At 35.8% G+C, this 25635-nt stretch overlaps 1 protein-coding gene across 8 annotated transcripts in view; it reads left to right on the top strand.

Annotated features, from left to right (window-relative positions):
• SESTD1 (SEC14 and spectrin domain containing 1) overlaps nucleotides 1-25635 on the top strand; it is a 60428-nt gene that overhangs the window by 13474 nt on the left and 21319 nt on the right. For all 8 annotated transcript variants that reach the window (XM_065068873.1, XM_065068876.1, XM_065068869.1 and 5 more), the window contains 5 exons: nucleotides 839-918; nucleotides 6070-6178; nucleotides 9757-9847; nucleotides 11883-11996; nucleotides 23815-23928. In XM_065068873.1, the coding sequence (XP_064924945.1) occupies nucleotides 864-918; nucleotides 6070-6178; nucleotides 9757-9847; nucleotides 11883-11996; nucleotides 23815-23928 (483 nt within the window). In that variant the 5' untranslated portion in view covers nucleotides 839-863. The remainder of the gene's footprint in view (nucleotides 1-838; nucleotides 919-6069; nucleotides 6179-9756; nucleotides 9848-11882; nucleotides 11997-23814; nucleotides 23929-25635) is intronic.

The following is a 25635-nucleotide window of genomic DNA, read 5'->3' as shown; positions in this document are numbered from 1 at the left end:
CTGGAATTTAAGAAAAAAATCTGTTTTTTTTTATTTTGACTGGATACTGGTGCATATATTGAATTGTGTATTTCTGCATTATTAGTTTTTTAAAATATTTAATAGATTGATTTGTGCAAGGATGGGCTTAAAAAGACAGGCAGATGGCAGTTGCTGTTGTACTTTGTGTAGGCTAGAGGAGGAAGTTGCAGTTCAAGCATCCTGTTGATTGTCAATGAAACACAGAAGTTTAATCACAGTGAATTGCAGTTCATAATGCACTAAAAATGGGATGAGGGTAAGAAGGGATTTGAAGACAAAAGGAGCAGAAGCATTTCCAGCTATGGGTTAGGCATATTTAACTCTGGCTGTTGGATGTTTTACTTTAATTGAAGACAGCGTCCCGGCATAAATGCAGCGTATTGTATGTAAATAATTATTATCTTCTTAGTAATATGAGACAGAGTATTCAAAAGTGTGATTTTTATTTACAGCTATTTTATGCCTGAATGACTCAGGAAATAGATGATCTACCTGTAAATTAATTGTAGTTTAATGGGGTTGGGAAATAGGATTATATTTAAATAAATTATCTCGGAGGCCTTGGCTGAGATTCTGCTTTGATTTTTTTTTTTTTTTTTTTTTTCTTCTCTTTACAATGTGATAAGGAGTAAAAATCTTTGAAGATTTACATGGAGAAATGCATATGATGATGTTTTTTCTTTGTTTTTTTACAATACTTTGCATGTTGGTTACAGTGTTCTGTGCTTCCTTTGGAAGTATTTTGGCCAGTGCTCATTCTAGTGAACCATTGTAATTCATTTCCTATGCTTGATAACTTTAACTTCGTGTGTTTCAGAGCTGTGAAAATTATCTGAAGTAGAATGGAAGCTTCAGTAATACTACCCATTCTGAAGAAAAAATTGGCTTTTCTTTCAGGTACGATTTCTGTTTTCCCCAGTTGGTTCCTCCCTGCATAATTTGGATTTTTATGTTGGTTACTTGTATTTGCTGGATGTATTTAACAGAAGTATTTTGTTGGTTAGCACTTTGTCATATTTCAAAAGGGTCTCTGAAACTTTTAATCTAGTAACCAAGCTATTGCTGTTGGCATTTAGCTTGTTTTTGCTGTAGCCTGTAACTCAACCCACAAAGTTGATGTCATGAAGTTTCAGTCCATATATAAAAGAATTAAGATTTAGCAGACATCCAAGAATAATGCTTTCTGTTTAGCCTGCTTCAGTCACTTGGGAAGCGAAACCTGTTCCTTTTGTTAATAGAATTTGTTTTGGTTTGAATTTGGCCACTGTCCCCAGCAATTGCAGATCAAACCATTCCTTAGAAACAAACAAAACCCTCAAACTCGACTTATGTTAAAGCCTGGGACAGCGGGCAATTTCTTCCATAGCAGTAGCAGATTCATAGTGTGTTGGTTGTTCAGTATTGTACCAGAAAGGGAAGTTCTCATTAACTAGAGTGCGTTTGCAATTTGCTATTAAGGCTTCCTGATCCATTTCAAAATACAGATGTCCTTAGTGGAAAGTAATTTACTGAGTGGCAGTTTAAATGCCAGGAACCTTTTTGAACCTACATATTTCTAAGTAGGTTTGACTTTTTTGAAATTGTGCAGTATTAATGCATGCTTTCATTTAATGAATGGAAAAGATTCATGCAATAGTGATTTTAAGTATTCTTCAGTATAAGCAGAGGAACCTGACAGACAAATCAGTTCATCATATCTCTTTAAAGCAATTTTATTCCTTATAGTTTCATAAATAAAAGTAATGGTTAAAAGCAAACCATCAGAAAAATCATGTTTTAGGAAAGCATTCTCAAGTGTTTATATATTGAAGTATCTTGTTGGTTTTGAGTTAAATTGGTACAAATAATATTGACCCTGCCTTCTTTTTTTCGGGAAGCAAAACAGAGTGGTTTCTGATAGAGCATCATCTCCCTCAGGTTTGGAATCCATGGCTGTGTAGCTTCCATGTTGGTAGGGCGTTACAAATAGCAGGGGGGAGAAAAAAGGGAAAACTACTGACTCGGAAAAAAACCTGAACAACCAGTTTCATGCGAAATGAATTAAAAAATTTCTTTGTTTCTTTTTGTGATGCTCTTAGTTTCTCTTCTTAACGTAAACATATTTTCAGTTTATAAACTATACCAGTTTTTCTCGGTTACAACACACATCAAGTTAATTTCCCTTGATTTTGTTTTTCAGGTTTAATTCTTAGCCTAAAGACTCAGTCTGAGTGGTGTGCTTTTTTTGTAAGACAGGGAGTTGTAATTCTAAGAATATAGAATATATTCTATAGAATATATTCTGTATTATAGAGGTGCTGTTTGCCAAGCCTAAAATCACCATGTGATTTGGTTTATTTCCCTAAACATCATATTTGGAAGGTGGTAGTAAATATTTATGCAACCTTTAATTTTTAGAAAGTAGTTACAAGTGATACAACCAAGATCAAAGAACAACTTCCTATACTGTTTAATTAAATAATTAGTATTTTTAGTGTGCTAGTATTGAGAAATGTTAGACTGCGTCCATATTAGTCATCACTTCTTAACTGGTAACTTTAGGTGCTCTTCCTTTAAAGCTTCATTCAGGTTGTATTTTTCAGTATTTCCTTGAAAAATACAGGTTTGAGTTAAAACAGTTCTTAGACAGATGAAGATATACCAGTTACCTTTGACATAAATGACTGGCCCTCATTTTCCACCAAGGAAAAGGATCAGTGATAATTCCTACATTGCTCTCTCTCTTTGTGCTGTGGGAGGTTGACAGAATATTTACCTGATCTGTACATACTTCAGTGCAAGAAAGCTGTACAAAAATCACAGTGCAGGCAGAATACAGATGTTTGAATCTTTTCTAGTACTGTTTACAAGCTGGGCGAAAACCTGGCAGTTGTTACACAAGATGACTTGTCATGAAACTGAATAATTTAGGTAATTATTGTGGTGTTTTTGTGAAATGTCAAGAGACTATAGTTTTGGGGTGTGTTTTGTGTTTTTTGTTTGTTTGTTTGTTCAGTAAATGCTGTTTAAATCCAGGTGTGAAAATGAGAGTTTCTGTGTGTCATGAGCCAATTCTAAACTTTTGTAAGTTAGACGCCATTCAACACTGGAGTCTTTCAAGTCTGCGTAAACAAAACATGAACTACTGTTAATAGTTAACTACTTCTGTGGGGGCTGCTGTTTGTCTCATGAATCCAGCAGTAATTTTGAACAGAGCAAGTCCCTTCCAGTTATGAGTCAGCTATGGTCAGACTAACTTGCTATAAATGCAGGAAGAAAATGTGTGTTTTTTTCTGCAAACCCTTCATTCCTCAGCCATGTATATATTTGTTAAATGAACAACAATGCCGCGCTCATTAATTCTTGGGTAAGGGAGGAGAGGGAGCATTAGATACAGTTGTTACGCATCTATTTTCCAGTAGATTCTTGAGCTGGTGCCACAGCTTAAGCAGTTCTGGACCCTGGAAGTTGGTTCAAGGAGACGCTTGTACTGTAGAAATACCTTCATAACCTCTTATGTTCTTATTTATCTTATTGCAGGCTTGCTCAGTTTGATCACTAAGTTCTGTACAGTCTGTGTTTTTAATTTTTATTAATACTTGTTACAGTGTTTTCTCTGCTCTAGTAGTTTTTCATAGTTCCTCCTTTTTTCAACATGTAACCCATTTCTGAACTTGGCTGTTGCAAATTTTTAGTGTCAACAGATTTTTTTCTATATTCCTAAAAACTGCTACCCTCTCTTCTCTGCGGATTTCCTTATTGATAAGGAGACACTAAAAGATGCCTGAACACTTAAGGAAAGGCTTCTTTATTAAAGTTTTATTCTTGTTGAGAGATGGTAGTTAATAAGCTACCATTGAATCAGTATAGCTTCTGAAGTATTATTTTACATCCACAAACACCATTTTCGTCTTACATGTAGGATTTAATGTGTGCTCACTGGCAGTGTAGCAAGTGGAGAGAAATAATTTTTTGACTCCAAGGGTACAGCTGAGAACCAATGCTCAGTTTTTAAAAGCACTGAGGTATTTTTCCTTTTCCTCCTGCATTCCCACTCCAATTTTCAGATTTTCTGCCATTCAGAAACAGAGAAGGGTAGACAATCTGTAAATAACTGTTGCTTTAAACTATGACTCCCTCTTAGTTTCTGTGGAGAGGACATATCATTTCTCATGTAGCACCAATGTTTAATTCTTCTGTTTAGAAATATAGTTATTAAAAAAGTGCCTTCCTGTTTTCCAGCGACAATTCCTCCCCAAAAAAGAGAACAGGAGGGGAACACAACTATTGCAGTGGGCCACTTAAAGCAATAGATGCTTTATGAAGATGTGAAAAATACGTGTGTGTCAGTGGATCTCTAATACTCTTTGAGGAGTTTGCACAGCTTTGGAAACAAGGGGAAAAACCTATTACAATTAAGATGCCAACACATGTTGTATAAACAAACAGTGTAGCTTTCAGCTACTCCAGATTGTGGAAGAGTCACTTCAAAACTGATTTAATGTAGAGATGGGTATTAGTTTAAAAAAAAATACTCAAGGATGAAAAGGAATACTCCTATACTTTAAGATGATTGATTGAAGTTGCGGTGTAATAAGCTATAAGCTCAAGCACTGTATCCTCTGGAGTATGTTTGGATTCATTCATGTTTTTCACTTCATGTGCAAATTCCCCTCCTCACTTCTCATACTTCCTCTCCTGTTCCTTCCACCAAAAACACCTGCCAAAATATTTGATTGGATTTTGAAATTAAGATCTCTTTTCTTTTTGCTGGTTATAGACATTAAAAGATTAAGGGCAGAGAGAAAAAATAGATAAGGTGGTTTGCTCAAAATGGCAAATACATACTCTAGAAGAGTTGCTCCAAATAAAGTGGAAGGATTCATCACACCTACCTTTGCCTCTTTTACTTAATCCTCTCATGAGTTAACAGCCAGTTAGGGGAAAATATTTTGCTCTCAAAACCCTCTGCCTACAAAACATCACTAGTGATACCTGGTACTTGGAGGTGTGGTGATGATAGAAGAGTCGACTGCATACCTGATTTCCTTCATTCTAGAGCACTTGCACATTGACCCTTTCAGGGAGCTCTGCCAGTATTTATTTTTCATGTGTTCTTCATGTATTCAGTGGATTTGGCTTCAGTTCCAATCCAAGCTATGAGGAAGAACCTAGTCCAAATCAATTTTGGTTACTGGTTCATACCCATGTGACTCGAGTCAATCTTTTAGAAGAACAACCAGAAGAGAAAATTTCAGCTTTCTTTAAAGATCCATTGTTTGGTTTTGTTTTAAACTGTACCTTTCCAGGGACTTTCTTCAGAATCTGTGTAGTCAAATACAACCCAAACCACAGTTGTAGCACATCAGTATCAACTAACATGTGATCTTAATTAATCTTTTAATGGGCATATAAATGTGAGGCCAGCTCTTTCAATATTTTTGTTGCTGATATTGTTTTTGTAACTTTTACCAGAAGGGTTTGAAAACACATATAAAGATTAAAGCAACCAGTTGGAAATGTTTACCCTAATTGTGAGGTGACTCTTACGTGTTTGTAAGCAGTTCCACATTTGACGAATTATGAATTTAGAGAATGTGCCCTGGGCAGCCCTTGTGGTACAAAATCCTCCTTTGTTCAGTCAGTGTTTCTGGGAGGTGCTGTGTTCCAACTAGAGCTACTGGGTACATGCTCATCTTGGAAGCTCACCAGGTTTCTGACAGGCTGGTAATGCAGGAGGTCTAGGAGATGCTTTTTAACAATGTAATCTAGATATGCAAAAATAATGCTTCTGTAAAACTTAGTTTGGGTTGCTTATGTTGAAAGTTCTAGATGAAAAACCATGACAGCTACAGATGTGGTCTATGCTCTGAAGCTTTGGCAATGCTGTAAATATCAATGTGGAGAATGAATCCTCACAACTGCGAGGTGAAATGTCTGTTGTGATTTTCACAGCAACTTTTAAGTTTGCTTTTGTGATGGATTTTGAGACCATGTAACTACAAAGTATTTCTTTTACCTTAAAGCTGTGACATTACCTTTATAATGACTTTTTTACCCCCAAAATAGGAGGGAAGGACAGAAGAAGTGGCCTCATTCTGACGATTCCATTATGCCTCGAACAGACGAGTATGGACGAGCTGAGTGTCACACTAGACTACCTTCTGAGCATCCCAAGGTGATTTCAAAGGCATTCTGTTCAGAGCTGCCTTATTTTCCAGTGGTGGAAGGGATCTTTTTATTAGTTTTTCTTTTTACTTATGTTTTTACACCAAATGAATTTTGTACAAATGCTCATTTAAAATGTGATACCTTGTCACTGAGTTAGAAACATACATCACAGTAAACTAAGGGCTGTCTACTAAGGCTTGCTTATGTCCAGTATGTATGTGGGTGTGTTTTGGTTTTGTGTGTTTTGGTTTTGTGTGTTTTGGTTTTGTGTGTTTTGGTTTTGTGTGTTTTGGTTTTGTGTGTTTTGGTTTTGTGTGTTTTGGTTTTGTGTGGGTTTTTTTTGTTTTGTTGATTTTTGGTGAGGAGGTCTTGTCTTTTGTATTTCCTCTTTTCTTGGGACATCTTTGGTCATTCCTTTTTGATGACAATGCACTTAAATTACTATGTAAATTAATGAGCCAATCTAATGAAACTCCTAAGCTTGCAAAAAGTAGCATTGCCCAAAGTAAAAAAGCTTCCTTCTCTTTCTTTGCTAATCTTTGTAGCTTGTAGTGCTTAAAGGGTGTACTGAGTCTAAAAACATATGAAGTCTTACTGAAGTTAGTAAGCAACTCAAGTGTTTAAAGTAAAGATACTGCTTAAATGTGCTGAGTGATGACTTAAGTATCCTGACATCCAGACCTTGCTATAAAATTATTGTTGAGTTCTGTGCATGTAAACATGTAAGCTTACAGTGACAGTGCTTGGTCCCAGCTTAGTTAACTGCATTTTTTTAAAGAATGAGAGCATAGCTTTGTTTTATTTTCTTGTACCACTGATTTAAGAAGGAAAGAAGCCTCTCAGATAAATGCTTGCTTTTGTATCCCTCTTCTGGAAACAGGAGCAATGGCATAACGAGAGATTGTTTAATGTACTTATTGCAAGTTATAAATGTTTTTAAAATGCCATTAAGTGATCTGAGTGGTTGGTTGGTTTGTTTGTTTGTTTTAGCGATAGGAGAGAGAGAAGCAAAGAACAAATTCAGATTGCTTACAAGTAAAACATCAATAGGTGTATGAGTACATTGCACAGCGTTTTAGTCACGGAAGTTTTAGGATTTTTCAAGCAGCTTGTTTTTTGTAAAGTGATGGACATCCCAAATGATGATCTGTGCAAGTCATCTCATTGACTTAAGGACTTGGCTATATTTATGGAACAGATGCAGGCATTGTTATTCTAGCAAGCATTAATTATTCCACAGTCTCATCCTGATGTATGCTTTTACATTTATTAGTGTAAAAATAACTGTCTAAAAATTCAACCAAAGTACTCTTTGTACTCTGTACAAGCTGGGAAATCTGTTTGAAAGCAAAATGTAGTGTTCCCACATCTAACATTCTGTTTGTCAGTCGAGGAAAACATGACCTCTCTTTTATGGTGGCAATATGGAAAAATCGTTGTTTTTGTTTGCATGTTGTTTTTTGATGGGAAATGCAAACTTTTTGGCCTAAACATTTGCCTTATTTGTTCTGGAAAGACTTGCTGAATAGTGTTTGAAAAAAGCAAGGTTGTGGGGAGGGATGTTGTCACAAACCCAGATAGCTGTCCAAGAACATTATTGTTAATTTTTTTCCCCAAGTTCTATGTGTAAGGTAACTTTCAATTCAATTGTGCATGACATACGTTGAAACTGTAACTATATTGAAATACGCATTCTAGTGTTGATGGATAGCTGTGTCCAAAAGCTGAGAGGCATCGCTGTCTATAGAGTCTTGGGTAAAATTTCTGTGGGGGGTGCATGTGTAAAGCTTTCCTAAAACTTCAAACAACTTATTCCTCCTGTCTAAGTCTACTGTTATGCTTTTCTTTGATGCTATTTTAAATGCTTGGATTCTGAAGAGGCCTTTTTACTGAGAGGCCTCTTCAGAATCCAAGAAAAACAAATGTGGCAATGCTGCACTATTTTCTGTGCATACTAAAGTTTGCTTCCTTTGTTGTATTCTCTGTATTGTGGCTCAAATCACCAAATGGTTTTTTATTTTAACTTTCATACAAACATTTATGTTTGTGTTGGCTGAACTTTGCAGAAGTGGTAGCTTACTTTTGAATTTGCTTGTTTGTTTGTGTGGTCTTTTTAAAAATAGATTTAGTAGTAGAGAAGAGCAAATGCTGGTACTGCTAAATTCCACTGAGCCTAAGGAAGCCATGTCTCAAGATGCTGTAGTAACACTATTCATCTTGTTTTAAAAGCAGTGATAGTGTGCCTTTTGAGTTCATTCTGATTAAACATTGCTTGTGGAGCCTGAATGTTCAAGTGCTTCCAGAGAAATTGTGTGTGATCTCAGAGGTTCCTTAAAGCTCCATGTATGGAGTGGCAGCCAACTTCATAATTAATTTTTCCTAAATAGACTAGTAAGGTGCTTTTTTCCCCTTTTTTAAAATTCCAAGATAAATTTGTCTTCCACCCATGTATGATGAATTACAGTTTAAACATGAAATAAATAGCAGTTAAATTTCTCAGTGTGAAATACAATGCTTCCTGTTACTCACAAGTTGCTTTTTTTTTGTTTTGTTTTGTAAGCTAAGGAGATCACAGAAATGGCTTTGTTTTGTAAGGGTAGATTTTGGTGCTAAAGATTACATACTGCTTTTCTCCCTCATGTAAATGTCATGTTTTTTAGTTACATATAACTTTGCCGAACACAAAAATTTCAAGCCGAGACATGATATCTGATGTGGTAACTAATGCTAAAATTATGGGCTCACTTCCGTGTCCTCTTCTGGCTGTGGCTGTGCTGGTTGTGAGAAGGTGACGCTTCCCAGCTGTTGGCGGTATCCAGAGGTTGCTGCCACCACTGAACACTGCCCAGCTGTTGTTGTGAGCACGTTCTTGCCAGCTTCAGTTACCAATGGGCTGGAGCAGTATTTGTGGGAATGCACAGAGAGAAAGTTTTCACTATTTTCTCCCATTTGCTACTTGAGCAGGAGTGCCTTTCAAATTTTAGCTGTGTAGCTATTTTCAGCAGGTTTTTTTTGTAGTATGCACAGACTCAGACCTTATTAGAAGAAAAAGAGATTATGTCAGTCTAAAATAATCTTTCTTGTAGATTCATATGCAAAGCCTCTCTCCTTGTAGAGGTTTTTTGTGCACTGCAATTTCTAGTTCATTTGTTCAGGAAAGAAATTTAAGCATGTTTAGATGGTTTCCTGCTTGGATTTGCATCAAGGGATATGTTGCTGTATCCTCAAATCTGTGCCAATTCACAAGTAACCTTGTGAAAAATCATATCCCTTTCTCTTCCTTACAAAGCTCTAAATCAGCCTCTTTCTGAAGTTTATGGTTATAAAACCTTTCCAGAGTTGCTAAAGTTTAAATAAATGTTTGTATTATGAAATACACTTCAGTGTTACTGAGAAATTGTAACTTGGAATATCTCTTAATATGCTTGAGCATTAAAATTGAAAGTTATTGCTAAAAAAGCAAACTTAAGGTTTATAAGACCATGTTTTTATAAGTAAAAAAACTATGTAGTTTTATTTTTCAGTAGAATTGAAATACAAAGTCACTGTGATATGACACTTGTTGATGTGTTTTTCTTCTTGTAGTGAGAAATGTAAAGCTAGAGGATTTACTGTGATAGTGGATGGAAGAAAATCTCAATGGAATGTGGTAAAGACGGTTGTGTTAATGCTACAGGTAAGTAAATTTTTATATATTCGTAGTTGACTGATTTGTAGATGTGAACCTAATAGCTGTAGAGGCAGTGATTTCTTTATTGAGAAGTAAACAATTTATGGCCTTTTAAAACCACAAATGTGGTTCTGTGTCAGAGTTCTGTGCAGGAAGAAACAATCTGAAACAATCTCAAGTGAGGGACAAATCATTATATTCTGACAACACAATTGTGGGCCTTTTTTCTAAAACAGAATTTTAGTTAAGAAGTACAGAAATATGCTTCTGGCATTGTCAACTGTGAGTAGTAAGAATGTCTGCAGGGCAACAATTCACACCGATGGTGCAGCTGAGCAGGTTCAGATGCAAAATGCTGCACTACTTAGTTTCCATTGGAATTGGCTATAGTTGGTTTTGTTGTGTGTGATAGTCCCAACCACAAATTATATTGTGGATGCCACACAGACTAGGAGAAGAAGAAAAAAGTGCCAATTCCCAGTTAAAGAAATTCACAGCAATTTATTATTTAGTTTTTAGAACTGTTGGGTTACAGTAAATGCTGCTGCTTTTTTTTTTTCCTGCTAAACAGTATAGGTTTCTTTCTGGCCTCAGTGGTCAAAGGAGATGCAAGATACAGCACTCTGAATAGCCTTTTGTACTGCACAGATTATTTCTTTTTATCAGAGTAGTTTTCCTCTCAGACTTAGATGAAGTGGGAGATACGAATAATTTAGTTTTGTTGTCCTGCTGGCTCATTATTTCTCCTGGGCTTTTTCAGTCTGTTTCAAGGTGTCTTTCACCTATTCTTGAGTAAGATAGCATTCCTATTAATAGAGTTATAGTAATTGGATCTGCTGCATTCTGATTATGATCTTGACTGAGCTTTCACTTCAGGTAATGTGCATTTGTCACATTTAGTGGGATCTTCAGCTAGTGGGGAAGGCAGCTCTTTGCCCATGCTCAGATTTCAGTGGCTTCCTACCCATGTGAAGCCTGCAGAGGCACAAGTTGCACATCTGTATCTTTAATTTGAGAAGGAAGCAATAAATAAGATTTTCCTATGTGAAATAATCACTTGTGCAGACCACTTGAGACTTCTCTCTGCTTGGACACACGTAGTTCTCGAAGGTGTTGGCTGGTCATCAGACAGACACTTCTGTGTTAAAAATACTGTCTACTTACTTTTAAATAGTTTTTACATATTCCTTAAAAGGAAGGGTGCAAGAATGAAACAGCCTTTTTTTTTTTTTTTTTTCCCAGTGCTATGATTTCTCTGTTGGTCATAGTTAATTTTTTCAGAATTATATTTTTATAAATAAAAATGGGGTATTTCAGGAGAAATCCCGTGCATTGTGTCACCTTTATGTCAGCACTGTCATTATCGAACTGTTGCTTATTGCTGTAGCTGATGACTTGGGAGTAGTCAAGAGTCTCTGTTCCTTGATCTTCATTCAAGGTGATAACATAAAATCAACTTGTTAGATGAAATTACTGTTTTAGGCTAAGGAATGTTTTTCTGGTAATGCTTTTATGAATTAATGTCCTGAAGTGTTCATATTAAGCTCTTTCATTCTAGTCTAAGCAATATGCATTAGAGAAGTATAGGATATAATATTGAGATGTGATCTAATAACAAAGTATACAGTTATTTTCTAACTTTATGATTACTGTTTCATCCTACATAGCAAATTACAGTGGTAGGAAGCTTTGTTCTTAATATTTTTTAAATGAAATGTCATAAATAAAATCAAGTCTAGCCAGTAATTAATGTTTTTTTTATACTGATGTAGCATGGACTAATAGTTAGGCCTCAGGAATGGAAGTAAAGAGGTGAGCTCTTCTGTTCAGTTCTGACATGATTTTTGCTATGAAATGTAGTATAATCTGCTGCAAAGTGGGATGACACCAACATGGGATGTAGATGCAGCAGACTTTGTTTAATTTCTTTCTGTAAATTCTAGGTTCTTGAATAGATGATGACATGCAAATGGAATTAAATTCTGTAGTAAAATAAGGTTTAATCTTGCGTGTTTGCTTCATTTTTTAATTTGTTTTACAGAACGTTGTTCCAGCTGAAGTGTCACTTGTTTGTGTAGTAAAACCAGATGAATTTTGGGATAAGAAGGTTACGCACTTCTGTTTTTGGAAAGAGAAAGATAGACTTGGCTTTGAGGTATGTAGAAATTTTGCCTACTTCAGGTAAAAGTACCATTTCTGGAATTCAAGAATAATTGCATGAAAATTAATGTTTCTAAAAAATAATTATATTCCAGATGCTTTGTGGATACCCTTAACAAAACACTGTGGCCTTTTAACTTGTTCCTACTTCAAGAAGAATGTTAAATTAAGTAGGTTTCAAATTAGAAATGTGTGGCATTCTTTGCTCACCAAGAGGAAAAAGCTGTTTGATACATATTGTGGATGTTTTGAGTACGAAATGGTTGTACAGGGTTTAGTGTGAATGTTTCATGATTCTTCTGTAATAGACTGTAGAGATGCATGGTTTGTGGTGTCACTAAATCAGTATTAACCATTCTGAATAACATCTTGTTGCCATTGTATGTCTTCTCTCATTTTTTGAGTTGACATTAGTAGCAAAAGTTATAGGTCTTCTCATTTTGCTAAGTATAAGCTGATATTGTTCTTAGCTTGTGAGGCAGAGTGTGTGCAAGAGATTACAGACTAATGTTAGCAGTTCCATTCTTTTATCTTTTTGGGAGGTTAATGGAAACCTCAATTTTTCCTATTTTAGAAAATTATCTGTATCATTAGTCTTTCCAATTGTTTTTGAAGCTAATCTGGTTTGAACTACAACAAGCTTGCTGTGATGACCAAATAATAAAATGTCCGCTTGTTCTGTACAACAAAGCTCTTGGAGAGCATTCTTTTTCATGGAAGATATTGAATAGAAAAGCATTTTGCAGTATTGTCTAATGCTGTGTAGTGCTTTCTCATGGCAAGATTATAGCATTCTTGAATACTCTTGTTGAAAACTTAGTTCAGGGAAAATGAGAATTGGAAGGTGGTGGCTGAAAGGTTATGTAACTGCTAAATACTATAAACTTAAAAACAGTATCATCCAGATATAGTTCTGTCAATTCATATCAATTTCATCTTGTTAAATCTTGTATCAGACTTTACCTAGAATACGTGGCTTAATTTTTGGAAACAAATCCTGCATGTGAAAGTGCTCTGAAGGCGTGTGAGGGGCAAGGGGTAAGATTTTTCAGTCAGATGACCAAACACTTCATTTTTTGCTACTTTAGAGTCTTATAAGTAAGGAACTTCCGGATGTTTGCCTTCAGATTGTTTATCTTACAAATGAAGATCATATTTTCTTTTTGAGTAGTTCTTTAAAGAAAAGTAGCCCAAGTTCAACAGAGCAATCCAAAGAATCTCTGAACAGCCACTTGTGTGTTTGAAAGTCTGCAGCCAGCCAGATATTCACTAATCAAGGAACTGAAGTGCCTGAAATTTTGCTATGGGAAGTAGTTCCAACTGTGATAGTCTTTTGACTTGCACTACAGTTAAAATCTCTTGGGTTTCACAGTGTGTCCCTTCACCTGAATCCCTTGAGGGGAATGGCAAGGAGTTGCGGTCAAAGTTCATCTAAAACATGAGTGTGGTGGTGTCCGCCTTTTATAAACTAGCCTATTGTTTGGAGCACATCCAAGATGAGAATTAAAAAAGAACCTGAATCAAACGTCTGTACTCGGAAGGGATGGATTTAGAGCTTGTGTTCAGAAAGTGACTTAAGTGTGCAATATTCAGTTTCACACAAATGCTTTCAGGACGTAAGGTAAACCCCGAAGTTCAGAAAGTGGCAGTAATAAAGGTGAACCCTCCTCTTTAGCAGTTCCTACTGTCTGATTAATATTCTTTTCCCATCTGCACACCTGTAAATATGGTGCTCGGACAAGTTGCATGAAAATTAATGTTTCTAAAAAATAATTATATTCCAGATGCTTTGTGGATACCCTAAACAAAACACTGTGGCCTTTTAACTTGTTTCTACTTCAAGAAGAATGTTAAATTAAGTAGGTCTCAAATTAGAAATGTGTGGCATTCTTTGCTCACCAAGAGGAAAAAGCTGTTTGATACATATTGTGGAAGCCTTTGAAGTTGTGGTATAACAGAATTATATACAGTCGTTGTTACTGTATACATCATGGTACTGCCAGTTTGGAAATTAATCCTCTAGAAGATTCCTCTTGGATTTTTCTTTAATATGACTAGCTAGAATCTATTTCTAGATAAATAAGCAGAAAGCCTACAGAAAATATTTTAATGAAGCAGGGATAATCTTACATGGCTATGATAATAAAATGATTGTTTTATTTAACTTTAAGGATTGTCTAACAGTCATTAAATGGTAGTTCTGTAATGAAATTTAGTAAGCTTAGTAATTTTATGAAGCATGTTCTGTGCCAGTGATGTCTGCGTTGTTGACATAGGCCATTGGAGCTGTGTAACTGAACCTTTTGGTTTCTGTTTCTAAACTACTTTTCTCATTACTGAACCATAAACATTTTTCCTGGCCTGAAATTTTGATCCAAGATTCTCTTAAATAATAGTTCTGAGGTTTTAGGAAGAAGAAAATAATTAAAGTATTAGAGATGCATTTAACATAAACGTGTATCAAAATGTGTCAGTTGTAAGAAAAGTAGTCAGTGATGTATAATTTTACAAGAAAAAATAATCATAGCATTAAAATGCAGCAGCTGCTTCCTAGGCAGGAGGAAAACTTCTTGTATCTTGACTTGATGCGTGGGCAGATCAGGAGTTTCTATGAGTAGAGGATAACAAGAAGTAGTTGCTGAATTCTCGTTTTGGTTAATACGTGTTTGTTCTTGAGCTACCCTTCTGCCTAATTTAGAAGCACTGAAGCAGGGTGAGGCTGCTGGCTTGCATGGGGTGGGGGGGCTACCCTCAGCTTTGGGGCAGTTGTCATCTAACTGAGGTTGGATAATGAGTAGCTGTTGGTATGGAGGTTTGTGAGATATTTTCCTAAAGAGACTGTGTAATACCATCCTAGATCATGGCTTTTTCTTGTATCTTGCACTTTCTTTGTTTTTTTTCTGGTGTGTTGTGTTTGGTTGTTTGTTTTTTGTTTGATTGTTTGTTTTGGTTTTGTTTGTTTATTTGGTTTTGTTGGTGTTTTGTGTGTGTGTGATAACTTGTATTCTAAAACGGCATTCTTCATGAAAGGACGGGGAAAGCTGAGACAACAGCAGGAAAAATCTTGTGCTTTCCCAGATAATGAAGAATCACCCTTGGTATGAGGCAAGCCTTTGTTTTTCACCAGCCTTTAACTCTTGGTTGTCTGTTACTGGTTAGTTATTAGGAAAACCGGCTTGGTAAAAATGACCCACCTTCTCTGTGCTCCAAATAACGTTTATGTTAGAGACAGTGATATTTCTTTGCTCTATTCCTGATAGGAGTGCAGTGCACTAACTCATGCACAAATCCTGTATATTATTGTCAGTAAAAACAAAGCAACACCCAATTTGTGTTTTGGATCACGGGTTAGATATGCATGACTATTAGGGAAATCCAAGATTGCTTTTGCACCGATGAAATAAATGATCTAAAAAATGTAAATGAAAGTATGAAATCTCTTTTTTTCACTTGAGAGTGTAATCTAATTTTATTTGAAGTAAATGCAACATAATTGTGATTTCTTAATGGGGCATCACATCTACCTCCTACTTCCTGCTACCTGGTCTGTTTTTAATACCTTGCGTAACATTGTCATATGAAGCCATTAATTACAATGCCTTCCTCTCTGTTCAAAGGCAGAGATCCTCTGCTTCAGAGTGAGATGTGGTGCTGGTGAGTTGTAAAGCGCTGAAAGTAAATGTGGGAACTGAGATCAAAAGGCTGCTGGGTGGATAAATGTACCGAGGGGGGCTGATTCAGCTCTGTAAAACTGCATCTCCTTATTCCTGGTTAGTATTTGTATTGGTTTTGAACCTGCCTCAGGTCAGTTGCCATTCATCCTCCAGCAGAGCTTTCATCTATCCCTTTATCCCTCCCTAAAATGCTTATTAGCAACCAATCCATGTGTTCATTAAAGCATTTTTTTCTGGTCCTGTGTCCATGCTTTGTAACAGGAGAGTTGACTTAATAATTTTTCCAAGGGTGTCTCTCAGCTGAAATGTTGCTTTTGTTACATTGTAATAATTAATACTGTTAATGTATTAATAACAGGGTTTGAATATTAAAAATCATTGTGTTTTGGAGGGCTGGGAGCTGTTGCTTTTTGCCTTTTTATTAACGTACACTACATAGTGATATGAAACAAATAGCTCTTTGTTAGTAGCTGTAGTGTGTTATATTTTATTGTGAGCTTTTCACATAAAGGTAACTAGGATAACTGGAGGAAAATGTGTACCATAAAAGTAGGAGAAATATACAAGCTTCTACACAATGCAAAATTGCATACAGATGGGGCAGAGGGAGTTGCATATGTTTCATTTAAGGGACTGGGAGCAAAAATAATCCCTGAGCCTTGTTTAGATATTGGATTAGTGCTTTGAAAATCAGTTTTTCAAAAGCAGGGAGGCAGAAAGTGTGCGTCCTGGTTTCTTATCCTTGTGGACATAATGGAATAAAATTTAAAAGTCAGGTTAGTGTTGTAAGATAAGAAATCTAGTGCTTTTAAAAAAAAGAGGGGGGGAAAAAAGGTGGTAAACTACTGGAAACTAGTTGGAAAAATTGGAATATGGAGCAAAAAGGATCCTGGTGGTCTTCAAGTCTAGTAGTTCTAAGTGCTTCAGGACTGCACTGTAGCAGTTGACAACTCTAAGTCTCTAGTAACAGTGTCAGAAATTTCTTACAATCGTGTATCAGCAGAATCTGCTCTGGAAAATCTCCAGTCTGTAATGTCAAGTTATCAATATATAGAATCATGGAGAAGCCTAAAAATCACATTTTTCTGTGAAAATTTCCTGCGTATCAACCTGTTTATGGGCCATATACTAACAAATCAGAATTGCTGTGAAAGAACTATTAGCTAGCTGACTTTGTTATGTAGCTGAAAAATAGCCTAGTAAGATATTGTCATTTGTTTAAAAGTGTAGGAACTGTTTAAGGAAAATAACTAAAAAGGTTAAATCCAATGTAGATTAGACCAGTTTTTTGTAGCAGTCCCCAATTCAAGTGGAGTAACTCTCCTCTGTCTGGCTAAGTCAGTGGTACATACCTGAGTAGATAACTAATGGTCTTTGTTCTGAAAGGGATTAAATGCCTGTTATGTGGTTAGAGCAATCCTTAATGTTCCAAAATGCAAAAATCCCTACCCCAGATCCTTTTATGTGGGTTTTTTTGGTGCCATTGAAAACACACTGCAGTCCAGAACTTTCTACTGTCTTATTACAAGAAGTTTTTGTACTGTCCTTGTATTTTGAAATTAACTAATGTTACCACATGTATCTTTATATCTCAGCTCTCAGTATTCTCCTTGGGAATTATTGTGACACACTCATGTGCAGTTCACCTTTTAAGAACAATGCTAACAAGCAGAGTGAGGAATGAATAACACTTTGTAGGAAAGCTTTAATTTTTTATGAGAACTTCCAGTCCCGTATTTTATACTGAGGCACCAAAATCTTATAGCTTTGCTGGTCTTTCCCAAATATTCATACAGAATTCCAAAGTTTATCAGAGTGATGTTTATTTAAATCCATCTCCCTTTTCATCAACATGTATCTTTGTTACTGGTGTTTTAATACCAGAGGCAATGGGTCATTTCTTTCAAAAACCTGGGCCAAATCAGGCAATTGTCCCTGTGGATCCAGAGTTCATGAGCCTGCATTTATGTCATGTTCTAAATACAGTCCTGTTGGAAAATAACAGATTGTGTGTGCCTATTTGTCTCTTCTCCAGGATGGAAAAAAGATAGTGTGCTAATTATTATTGTGAGCCCTAGAGGGGAAGGTGAATGAGTGAGCAAAGCCCTGTTTGCTCCAAAGTGAAGGAGGCAGTTATGGGAGCGGGGCTGACAGTCTGGTGTGAATCTCAATTCTGCTCGCTGCTCTGGGGTTTCTGGTATGCCAGATTTCTGTGTGATACTGGACAAGTGAATGTTTAACTTATGTTTCTCAGTGTAATGTTACAGCAAATAATTATGTAGATTAGTGTTCTGTATTAACAAATAAGAATCTATCCTAATCATTGTTTAATCAAATGGTGTTTCAAAAAATTGGTCAAAACAATATTTATCATCAAACAGTAGGATGATTCTTCTCCTCGGGAAGAGGAAGTCTTTGCTTTGCAGTTCCATGGCAATGAATCACTGCCAGACCAGATCTATGGGCAGCTGTGTTTTGTCCATTAAAACTGCCATACTTATTCTTGAAAAATCACGAGGAGAATAGTTCAGGCTACGTTTAAGTTTTGAGTTTGCTGGAGAATAAGCACAACTAACTTTCAAAACCAAAACAATACCCAACAGTAACAACAAAGATGAATCTGATTGTGCTTTATAAAACAAATAGGAGTCACGCTTAATTAAAAAAAAAAACCAAACAAACTGCTGGGTTTTTTTATACAAAAGCTGCCTTCAGTGTAGTGTAAAGAATGAGCGTAGGCATTCTTTAGTTTGAATTTCTGTACAGGCTGAAGTGCACATTTATTCTTGCAAAATCTCTGCCTTGTTCATTGAAGCTTTGCCTGTATTTTTTCAAAGCTGTTTGGATATGTAAGCTGCTGGCATAACAAATCATCAAGAATCAATCCACTGAGAAAACAGTTTTAATACTGAGCCCAAACAACTTCACAAAAATTCAGCATCTTATACCTATCATTAGGCTGTGAGTGGGGAAGAGCCATCTGGACTTCCCAGTGTTTCCTGGTGGAATTTTTGGGAAATGAAAAACCCTTCTACTTATGCCTGTTTAAATGAAATTTGTCCAAAATTACCAATCAGTAACCAGATAAGTATGACCAGCTTTTAGCATTGCTTTATTAATGTTCTTTTTAAGAAAGTATTTTAGGAATAACAGATTCTTATGTTCCAGTAAGTGAATGAAAAGTATTAAATATTTTGTTGCTAGTTTAATAAAATTAGTAAATGAGGCAGTGATGTTCTGTTCATATTGAGTAAATACCTTAACATACTTGTATTGGAACAGATAATTTAAACATTATATATTGTACACATGTTTTTGCCATTAGTTGCATTTCTGTCACTTTTGCGTAACATTGAACAGCTAATACTGTGTATAATATATACATTCTATTATTCTTAGAATCATTTGTTTTAAAGATGTGTCTGATTTCATGACTAGCATCACTTGTCAATGAGGGTTACTTAAAATAAGTGGAAAACAGTGGCATGTGTTGGTAATCTACTTCCAATCCATATGAACTTCTCAGTTGGGTATACCTGGTAAGAATTCTTTACAAAGAATTGTGGACTTGGTCAGACTTTTTGGTTGTTGGATATCGGGTTACTTGAAGTGTTTAAAAAAAAAAATCCCAACCAAAATAAAAACAAAAAAAACACTAACAAATTATAAGCAGTATAGCTTTGTGTATGTAATTAATTATTTTCTCTGTTTTCATAAATGATTTTGTCAGAATTGGATTTTTTTCTGCTCTGTGAAATTCAGCATATTTTTACCTTTACGGTGTTTAGAAAATGTCAGTTATTAATAAATACTTTTTCTAAGAGATGACACCAATTTTTCTTTTAAACTAGATCTGATTTTGAGACCTTTTTACTCCTGAGGTTAAAAATAGGATTTAGTCCCCTTGTGGTGCTTCTGTACCTATTTCCCAGTATCACGTTTTTGCTCTGATAACAGGTGTATATCACCATCCAATTTGTTTAGACCATTTTCTTAAGTTATCCCAGAACTTGAATGTATTACTCATTGATATCAAGCTATGAAGATTAATATGAATATTTACTTTTCTCAGAAGGTCATGTGCTTAGGTTTCACTTGCTTAAGTCTTATATTCTCAAGACACGTGTGTGATGTGTTCTTTTGGAAAGTAACTGGTCCTTTTTAGATTCAGTAGCATTGGCTGCTGTGGTATTGCACACTTGAGAAAAATCTGCCTTGTTACTGAGAACTTATACCATCCTGTCTTTCAATAGCTCCTGGGTTTGACTCTGTGATGTTTGTATTAAGGAGCTTTTTCATTTCTTTCCTCAAGAAAGAAGGTTTGGATGGATTTTTTTAACATTTGAGGGCACGTTTACATGTCCTATTGAATATCCAGAATTCCCCTCTCATCTTGACACCTGCCTCTATCTTGATGCAGATGATCAATGAAAACAATTGCAAAAAACAGCATATCGTGTAAAGAGAGAGGTCAGCTTTGTATGAACAGTATTCAAAGCTCTTATTATGAGAGATAAGTGATAGTGGCATTGTTGCATGGGTCAAAATCATGTTACTAGAAAAAATAGCTGTAGTCTTGCTCCTGAGAAATAAAGGAATTTTGCAGTTGAAGCACAAGACTTTGAAGTATGTGTGTTGGGTTTTCTTGTTTGTTTGGGAATTGTTAAAAAGGTTGTTTGATTTTATTCAAAAATATAGCCCTTTTATTACTCCCAAAGCACTGTTCTGAGTTATTTCTGTAAAGGCTTTCACAGTGTTTTAGCAGGGCAGCATTCAAGTTTGCTGATTAGAATAAAGCAGTGATGAGACCTGCTACTGCTCTTCTAGGTTTTAAAAAGAGCTAAGTACAGATGATGATGATACTGATTCTGGTCCATAGCAAACAGGACATTTTTGAAACCTACTGCCAGTGTCACCTTATTAGCTGTCATTGTAGTCAGACATGGGCAGATCAAGTGGGAAGGGAAGCAAAGATTTAAGGTTTCAGTATTTTGTGCATTTTTTTTTTTTTTCCGTCGTACCATCTGTCCAGATCTATTCATTTCTCCCTTGGGGACTTTAAGCTGTTCACTTTAACATCCAGCTATAGTCGCTGTCCAAAGGATTTTACTTAGGATTAAGAAAACTTTTTTGGTTTTGTTTTTTTTTTTTTCCATGAGGTAAACACAATGACTTAAAAAAATAAAAAAAAAAATAAAAAAAAAAAATCAGTCCCGTTGCAAGCAAACAGGAGGATATTTCTATATTTGTAACAGTAAATGGTGTTCATCTGTACCTCTGTCTCACCAGGAGTATTGAGAGCTGCTCAAGCCATCGTCATTCTCTTCAGAGAGGAGAAAATAAAGATGTTCTCTGTGGTTAGTGATCTAGTGCAGTTTGGTAACGGTAATTTTATAGGGATGACAAATAATTAAGTATGCTATTAATGAAGTATTAAACTATTGAGGATTTTGAAGAGCTCATATGATTAAAAGCTTTTTGAAGCTTTGGAGCAGGAAATTCAGATGCAAAGGTGGAACGCTACCTCAGAAAGGAAGACTTTTTCAGGATGTGGTAGTTTGACGTTTTCACAAAAGGTCAAAGACAAAGGATTTGAAAAGTTTTAGAAATCTTTGACCATAGAAGTTTGCATGCTATAGGTGCCGAACTAAAAGTACAGTTCATATCTTTAAAAGCAAAGTGTTTTCTGCCTGTGCAACATCACACCTACTGCTTTTCAACATTTTTTTTTTTGCTTTGGCTCTTGGTCTGTGTTCTTGTGGGCTATTAATCTGTAGTAGCTGATAGAATAAAAACAGTATTTCAGAAGCTTCAGAGACTTTTGCACTTTAACACCTAGAAATATCCAAGTTACTAATTTAAGGAACATGGATGGTGTTAGATTAGCACTGACACTAGTCTAGGTCTAGAACAAGAGCTAAATTCTGGTCAGGAACCTCCCTTCTGCCACCACCTTGTCAAAAATTGAAATATTTAGTTTTTAAAGTCTTCAGACGGGATTTCTTCAATTTTCCCAGTGAACAGTCAATAAACAGTTTGAGAAAGAAACAGTTTTAAAAAAACAAACAAAACCTAGAGAATAAATAGTTTTCAGAGCAATGTCTTAAATTATAACAAGGCTTACTATTGAGGTGAAAGTTTTTATTTTTCAGAATTTTTTTCTAATAAGATGCAAAGCAAATTTATGTTCTTTCACCAAATATCATTTGTGGGGTAATTTGGTTTAATTTTTTGTCCGAGGATTATTTTGTTATATAGCTCATATATCTGTTACAGGCAAATATTGCTTTGCAGAAGGAAAAAAAAAAGGTTCTGTGATACAAGTTGGTAAAGCACGTCTCTTCCTGAAGGATGTGTGTTTAAAAAAAAATTTGGCAATAAGTGGTCTCAATGCAGTCTATCCTTCTCTTCAGGCTGTTTTTTTTTTTGTTTGGTTTGGTTTTTTTTGTTTGGTTTGGGTTTGTTTTTTGAGGGGGTGTTTTTTTTCCTTTTAGAACCTGTATTTCAGTGATGTGAACCAGCTGCCCTACTTTCTTTAGTTTCCATACCAAGATGTCCCAAATGAGTAAATTAATTTTCTCCTTTTTTATGAACTCATAGAAATGGAAAGAGAATGTGAAAATGACCTAAAGTACAAATGCATGCCTAAAGGAGGAAAAACAAAGGCTTTATTTTTCCTGGACCTAGAGTCATCTGTGGTTTTGGCTGGTCACTGGCATTACTTAAAGAAACTACAGGCTAATTCCATTTATGGCAGCTACATACCATTAAGAACACAGGAGAACAGCCTGTATTTGAATGTTGCTGGAAGATGTTCTGTATGTTAAATATTAGATCATTTGTTTGGAACTACTCTAGATTCTTTAGTTGTAAGAACTGAAAAGTCACAGAGTAATTCCAATTGGAAGGGCCCTCAGAAGATTCTAGTCCAGCCTCCTGCTCAAAGCAGAATCGTCTTTGAGATTAGACCGGGTTCCTCTCGGCTTTATTCCTGTGGGCCTTGAAGAGCCACTAAGGATGGAGACTGCGCAACCTGTACTTCCAGTTTTTAAAGATGACCAGTAGTTGTTGAATGGCTTTTATCTCAAAACCCATCTCAGAAACATAGTATTTTAATCAATTATTTGGTATATTAGATTGGTTTAGTGATCTAACCGGTTCTAAACTGTCCTGAAATAGTGGAAGGCAAAACTCTTCAGGTAATTTTAAGGAGAAAACCTGTCTTTTAGTCTCTGCAGGAACTGGACTAGAGGTAAAGGCTCTTTCCACATATTCTTGTCCCCTGCAAGAATATGTGCATGATCTCATGGGTTCTCAGATTCTCTCTGTTTTTCTTTCTCTCTGGTTATATATTTGGCCAGTGTGTCTGCTTCCATAGAGAGGTTTTGTTCCACATAAGTTATTCCAGGCGTAGCATATCACGCATCAAAGCAACCTGTGCTGCCAGCTTTTGGTTTAGGTTTATATGAATAAGGCTCAGCCAGAAGCCTCTAGAACGTGGAAATGAAGGGAAGAATTTAGTCTTCTGTCTATCAGCAGACCTATTTTCCTTTGTTTACTGAAGTAGCTGATGAACTAGATTTGTCTTTTGGGAGAATGACTCAGGCTTCTAAGCATACTGAGATTTGAATTTGACTACTCATTGAAATAGTGTGGTTGATCCAAATCTTGCTGAGCGTATTTGCACAGTAAATGCAGGCATTTAGCTTTTATGGCACAAACTTACCTTTGGGACTCAGACATATTGCAAGAGAGCGATAAAAATACTAAGCGCTTTGCAATATGATATCCTGTTACTATATTTACTTGTGTGGTGTATGACTTAATCAAGAAGCATCAGTTACCACCAAAACACATTGTTACCCAAGAAACACATTTCTTTTTGCTATTATAAATAGGCAAAGTGGTACATATGATACTTTTACAGGATTGTGCATGTCAAAATTACCTGTCTGTTTTAGGCCCGTGCTGATTGCAAACAGCCATACTTTGTTTAAACATTTAGCAGTAAAAAAGTTCACTTGCTCTGAATCACAGAAAGATCTGCTCTATACCTTTGGACACACTTCCCAACTTTGCAGGTACTTAAGGAAAAATACACACTTACAAGTGTACCTGAAATTTCTTTTATTGTTGCAGGTTATTTTAGTATCTGCTAACAAGCTGACTCGGTATATAGAACCATGCCAATTAACAGAAGATTTTGGAGGAACTCTCACCTACGATCACATGGATTGGTTGAATAAGAGGCTGGTTAGTTTTCTGTTGTGTGGTTTTTGTCTTGTATTTGTTGTGTGTTCTTTTTTTTTCAAATGTTTAATTCTTGAGCCATGAATTTTTATTTGTGTAGAAACTGCTAAGTGTGCAGAAATTGTCATATGTGTAGTAGCGCAGTTCAAATGCATGAATAGTTTCATTATGATAAATAACACTGGATTTGCTCAAAGGATGATAAAAGCTTATATAATCAATTTGTTGAAACAAGTTCCTTAATGAAGCTCTTGTGTAGATCCTCACTCTAGAAGAGCCTGAGTGTTACACGTAGTCCCTACAAAGGGAAATCGTTTGACTGCTGATACTAGAAACCCAAAACAAGGAGGAAATACTTGGACATTGCAGATCTTCAGAGGTTATCTCATAGGCCTTGGTTCTTTTGGATTTAGAGCCAGATTTTAAGCTGTCCTACACTAAAAGCTCTGTCAGTGCAGTTTCACCAGTAAATACGCAGATGCAGTAAATGTCTGGGAGCAAATACACCCCTAAATCATTAATAGGCACAAATTGTTTAAGCATCTGTTGGTGCACATAGCACTCCTGAATGTTTCTATCTGTTCTTCGTTGATATTTGGTTTTCAGTTATTTAAATTGAATTTTCAAAACAATATTTAATCTTCAGTGAAACAGTGTGTTCCTTTCCCATGCAATCTGTTCTTAAAATGTGCATCTCCATCTAGGATCTCCAGGTGGGATCGTGGACAATGAATCGTCCACAGTGTGTCCCAACTATAGCTGCCCAAAGCCCTCAGAGATACCCTGCAGCAAATCCAACAGCAGAAATCTGAGGGCTTTCACCACATATACCATGTTTCTGTTTTGCTGAATCTTAGCAAACTGTAACAACTTTTGTAACAACTGAATTTAGCTTATATTTCATAAACCACTGTTGTATAAGTTGGCTTTTAAGAGCTATCCACCACATGTCCTTTTTGGTTTTCCCTGGAAGTAGTCCTAGCTATGTTAAACAAGGTTCATCTGCATGCTATTGCTTAATAATTTATTAGTACCAAAAAGACCTGAAAGTTGTTATGCATGTCATGTACAGCACTTGATCATAATCAGTTCTGCTAAAAACAAAAACAATCAAACAAAAAAACAACCCTCAGAAGTCAGATACGGAGGAATCATCTGAAGGGTACCCAGTGTCTCACTGTACTGGCCTTGTTATCTGAGATCAGAAGTCCCTGTATTCAAATAAGCTGATGAGGGTATTTCTTTCTATATGATACATCTTCATTTTATTTTAGTTATAAATTAAAATACAGACCATAGTAGTAGTGATTAAAACCTGGAATCTTCACAAAGTTTATTATTTTAATCCATTCAAGTGAGCTCTTGGATGCTTGTGTAACATGCCTTGATTCTCTAGCGTTATTTGTAAGATTTACTTAAAGGTTTAAATTAAGATGTAAATACATCAATAAGAACTTACAGGTTTTGCAGAAATCTCACAATTTTTCAGAATTTCAGAATTCAGTCCATCTTTTTTATATTCAGTGTAACATTTACTGTCTCCCAAAGGAATCTTAGTGCTTTTAAGTGTTCCCTGAACAAAGCTTTGTATTTTCTACTCTACCCGGCCATCTGAATGTTGGGAAATAATTGCACTGTGTAAAGATGGAAATATACTAACAGAACTAGTGGATGAATTTGCACTGATGCCTTCAATGCTGCCATTTATAT

Source organism: Columba livia, chromosome 7 (assembly GCF_036013475.1).
Source record: "Columba livia isolate bColLiv1 breed racing homer chromosome 7, bColLiv1.pat.W.v2, whole genome shotgun sequence".
Lineage (NCBI taxonomy): Eukaryota > Metazoa > Chordata > Aves > Columbiformes > Columbidae > Columba > Columba livia.
The sequence above is the reverse complement of the archived record's forward strand: the minus strand, read 5'-3'. Positions and strand labels throughout refer to the sequence as shown.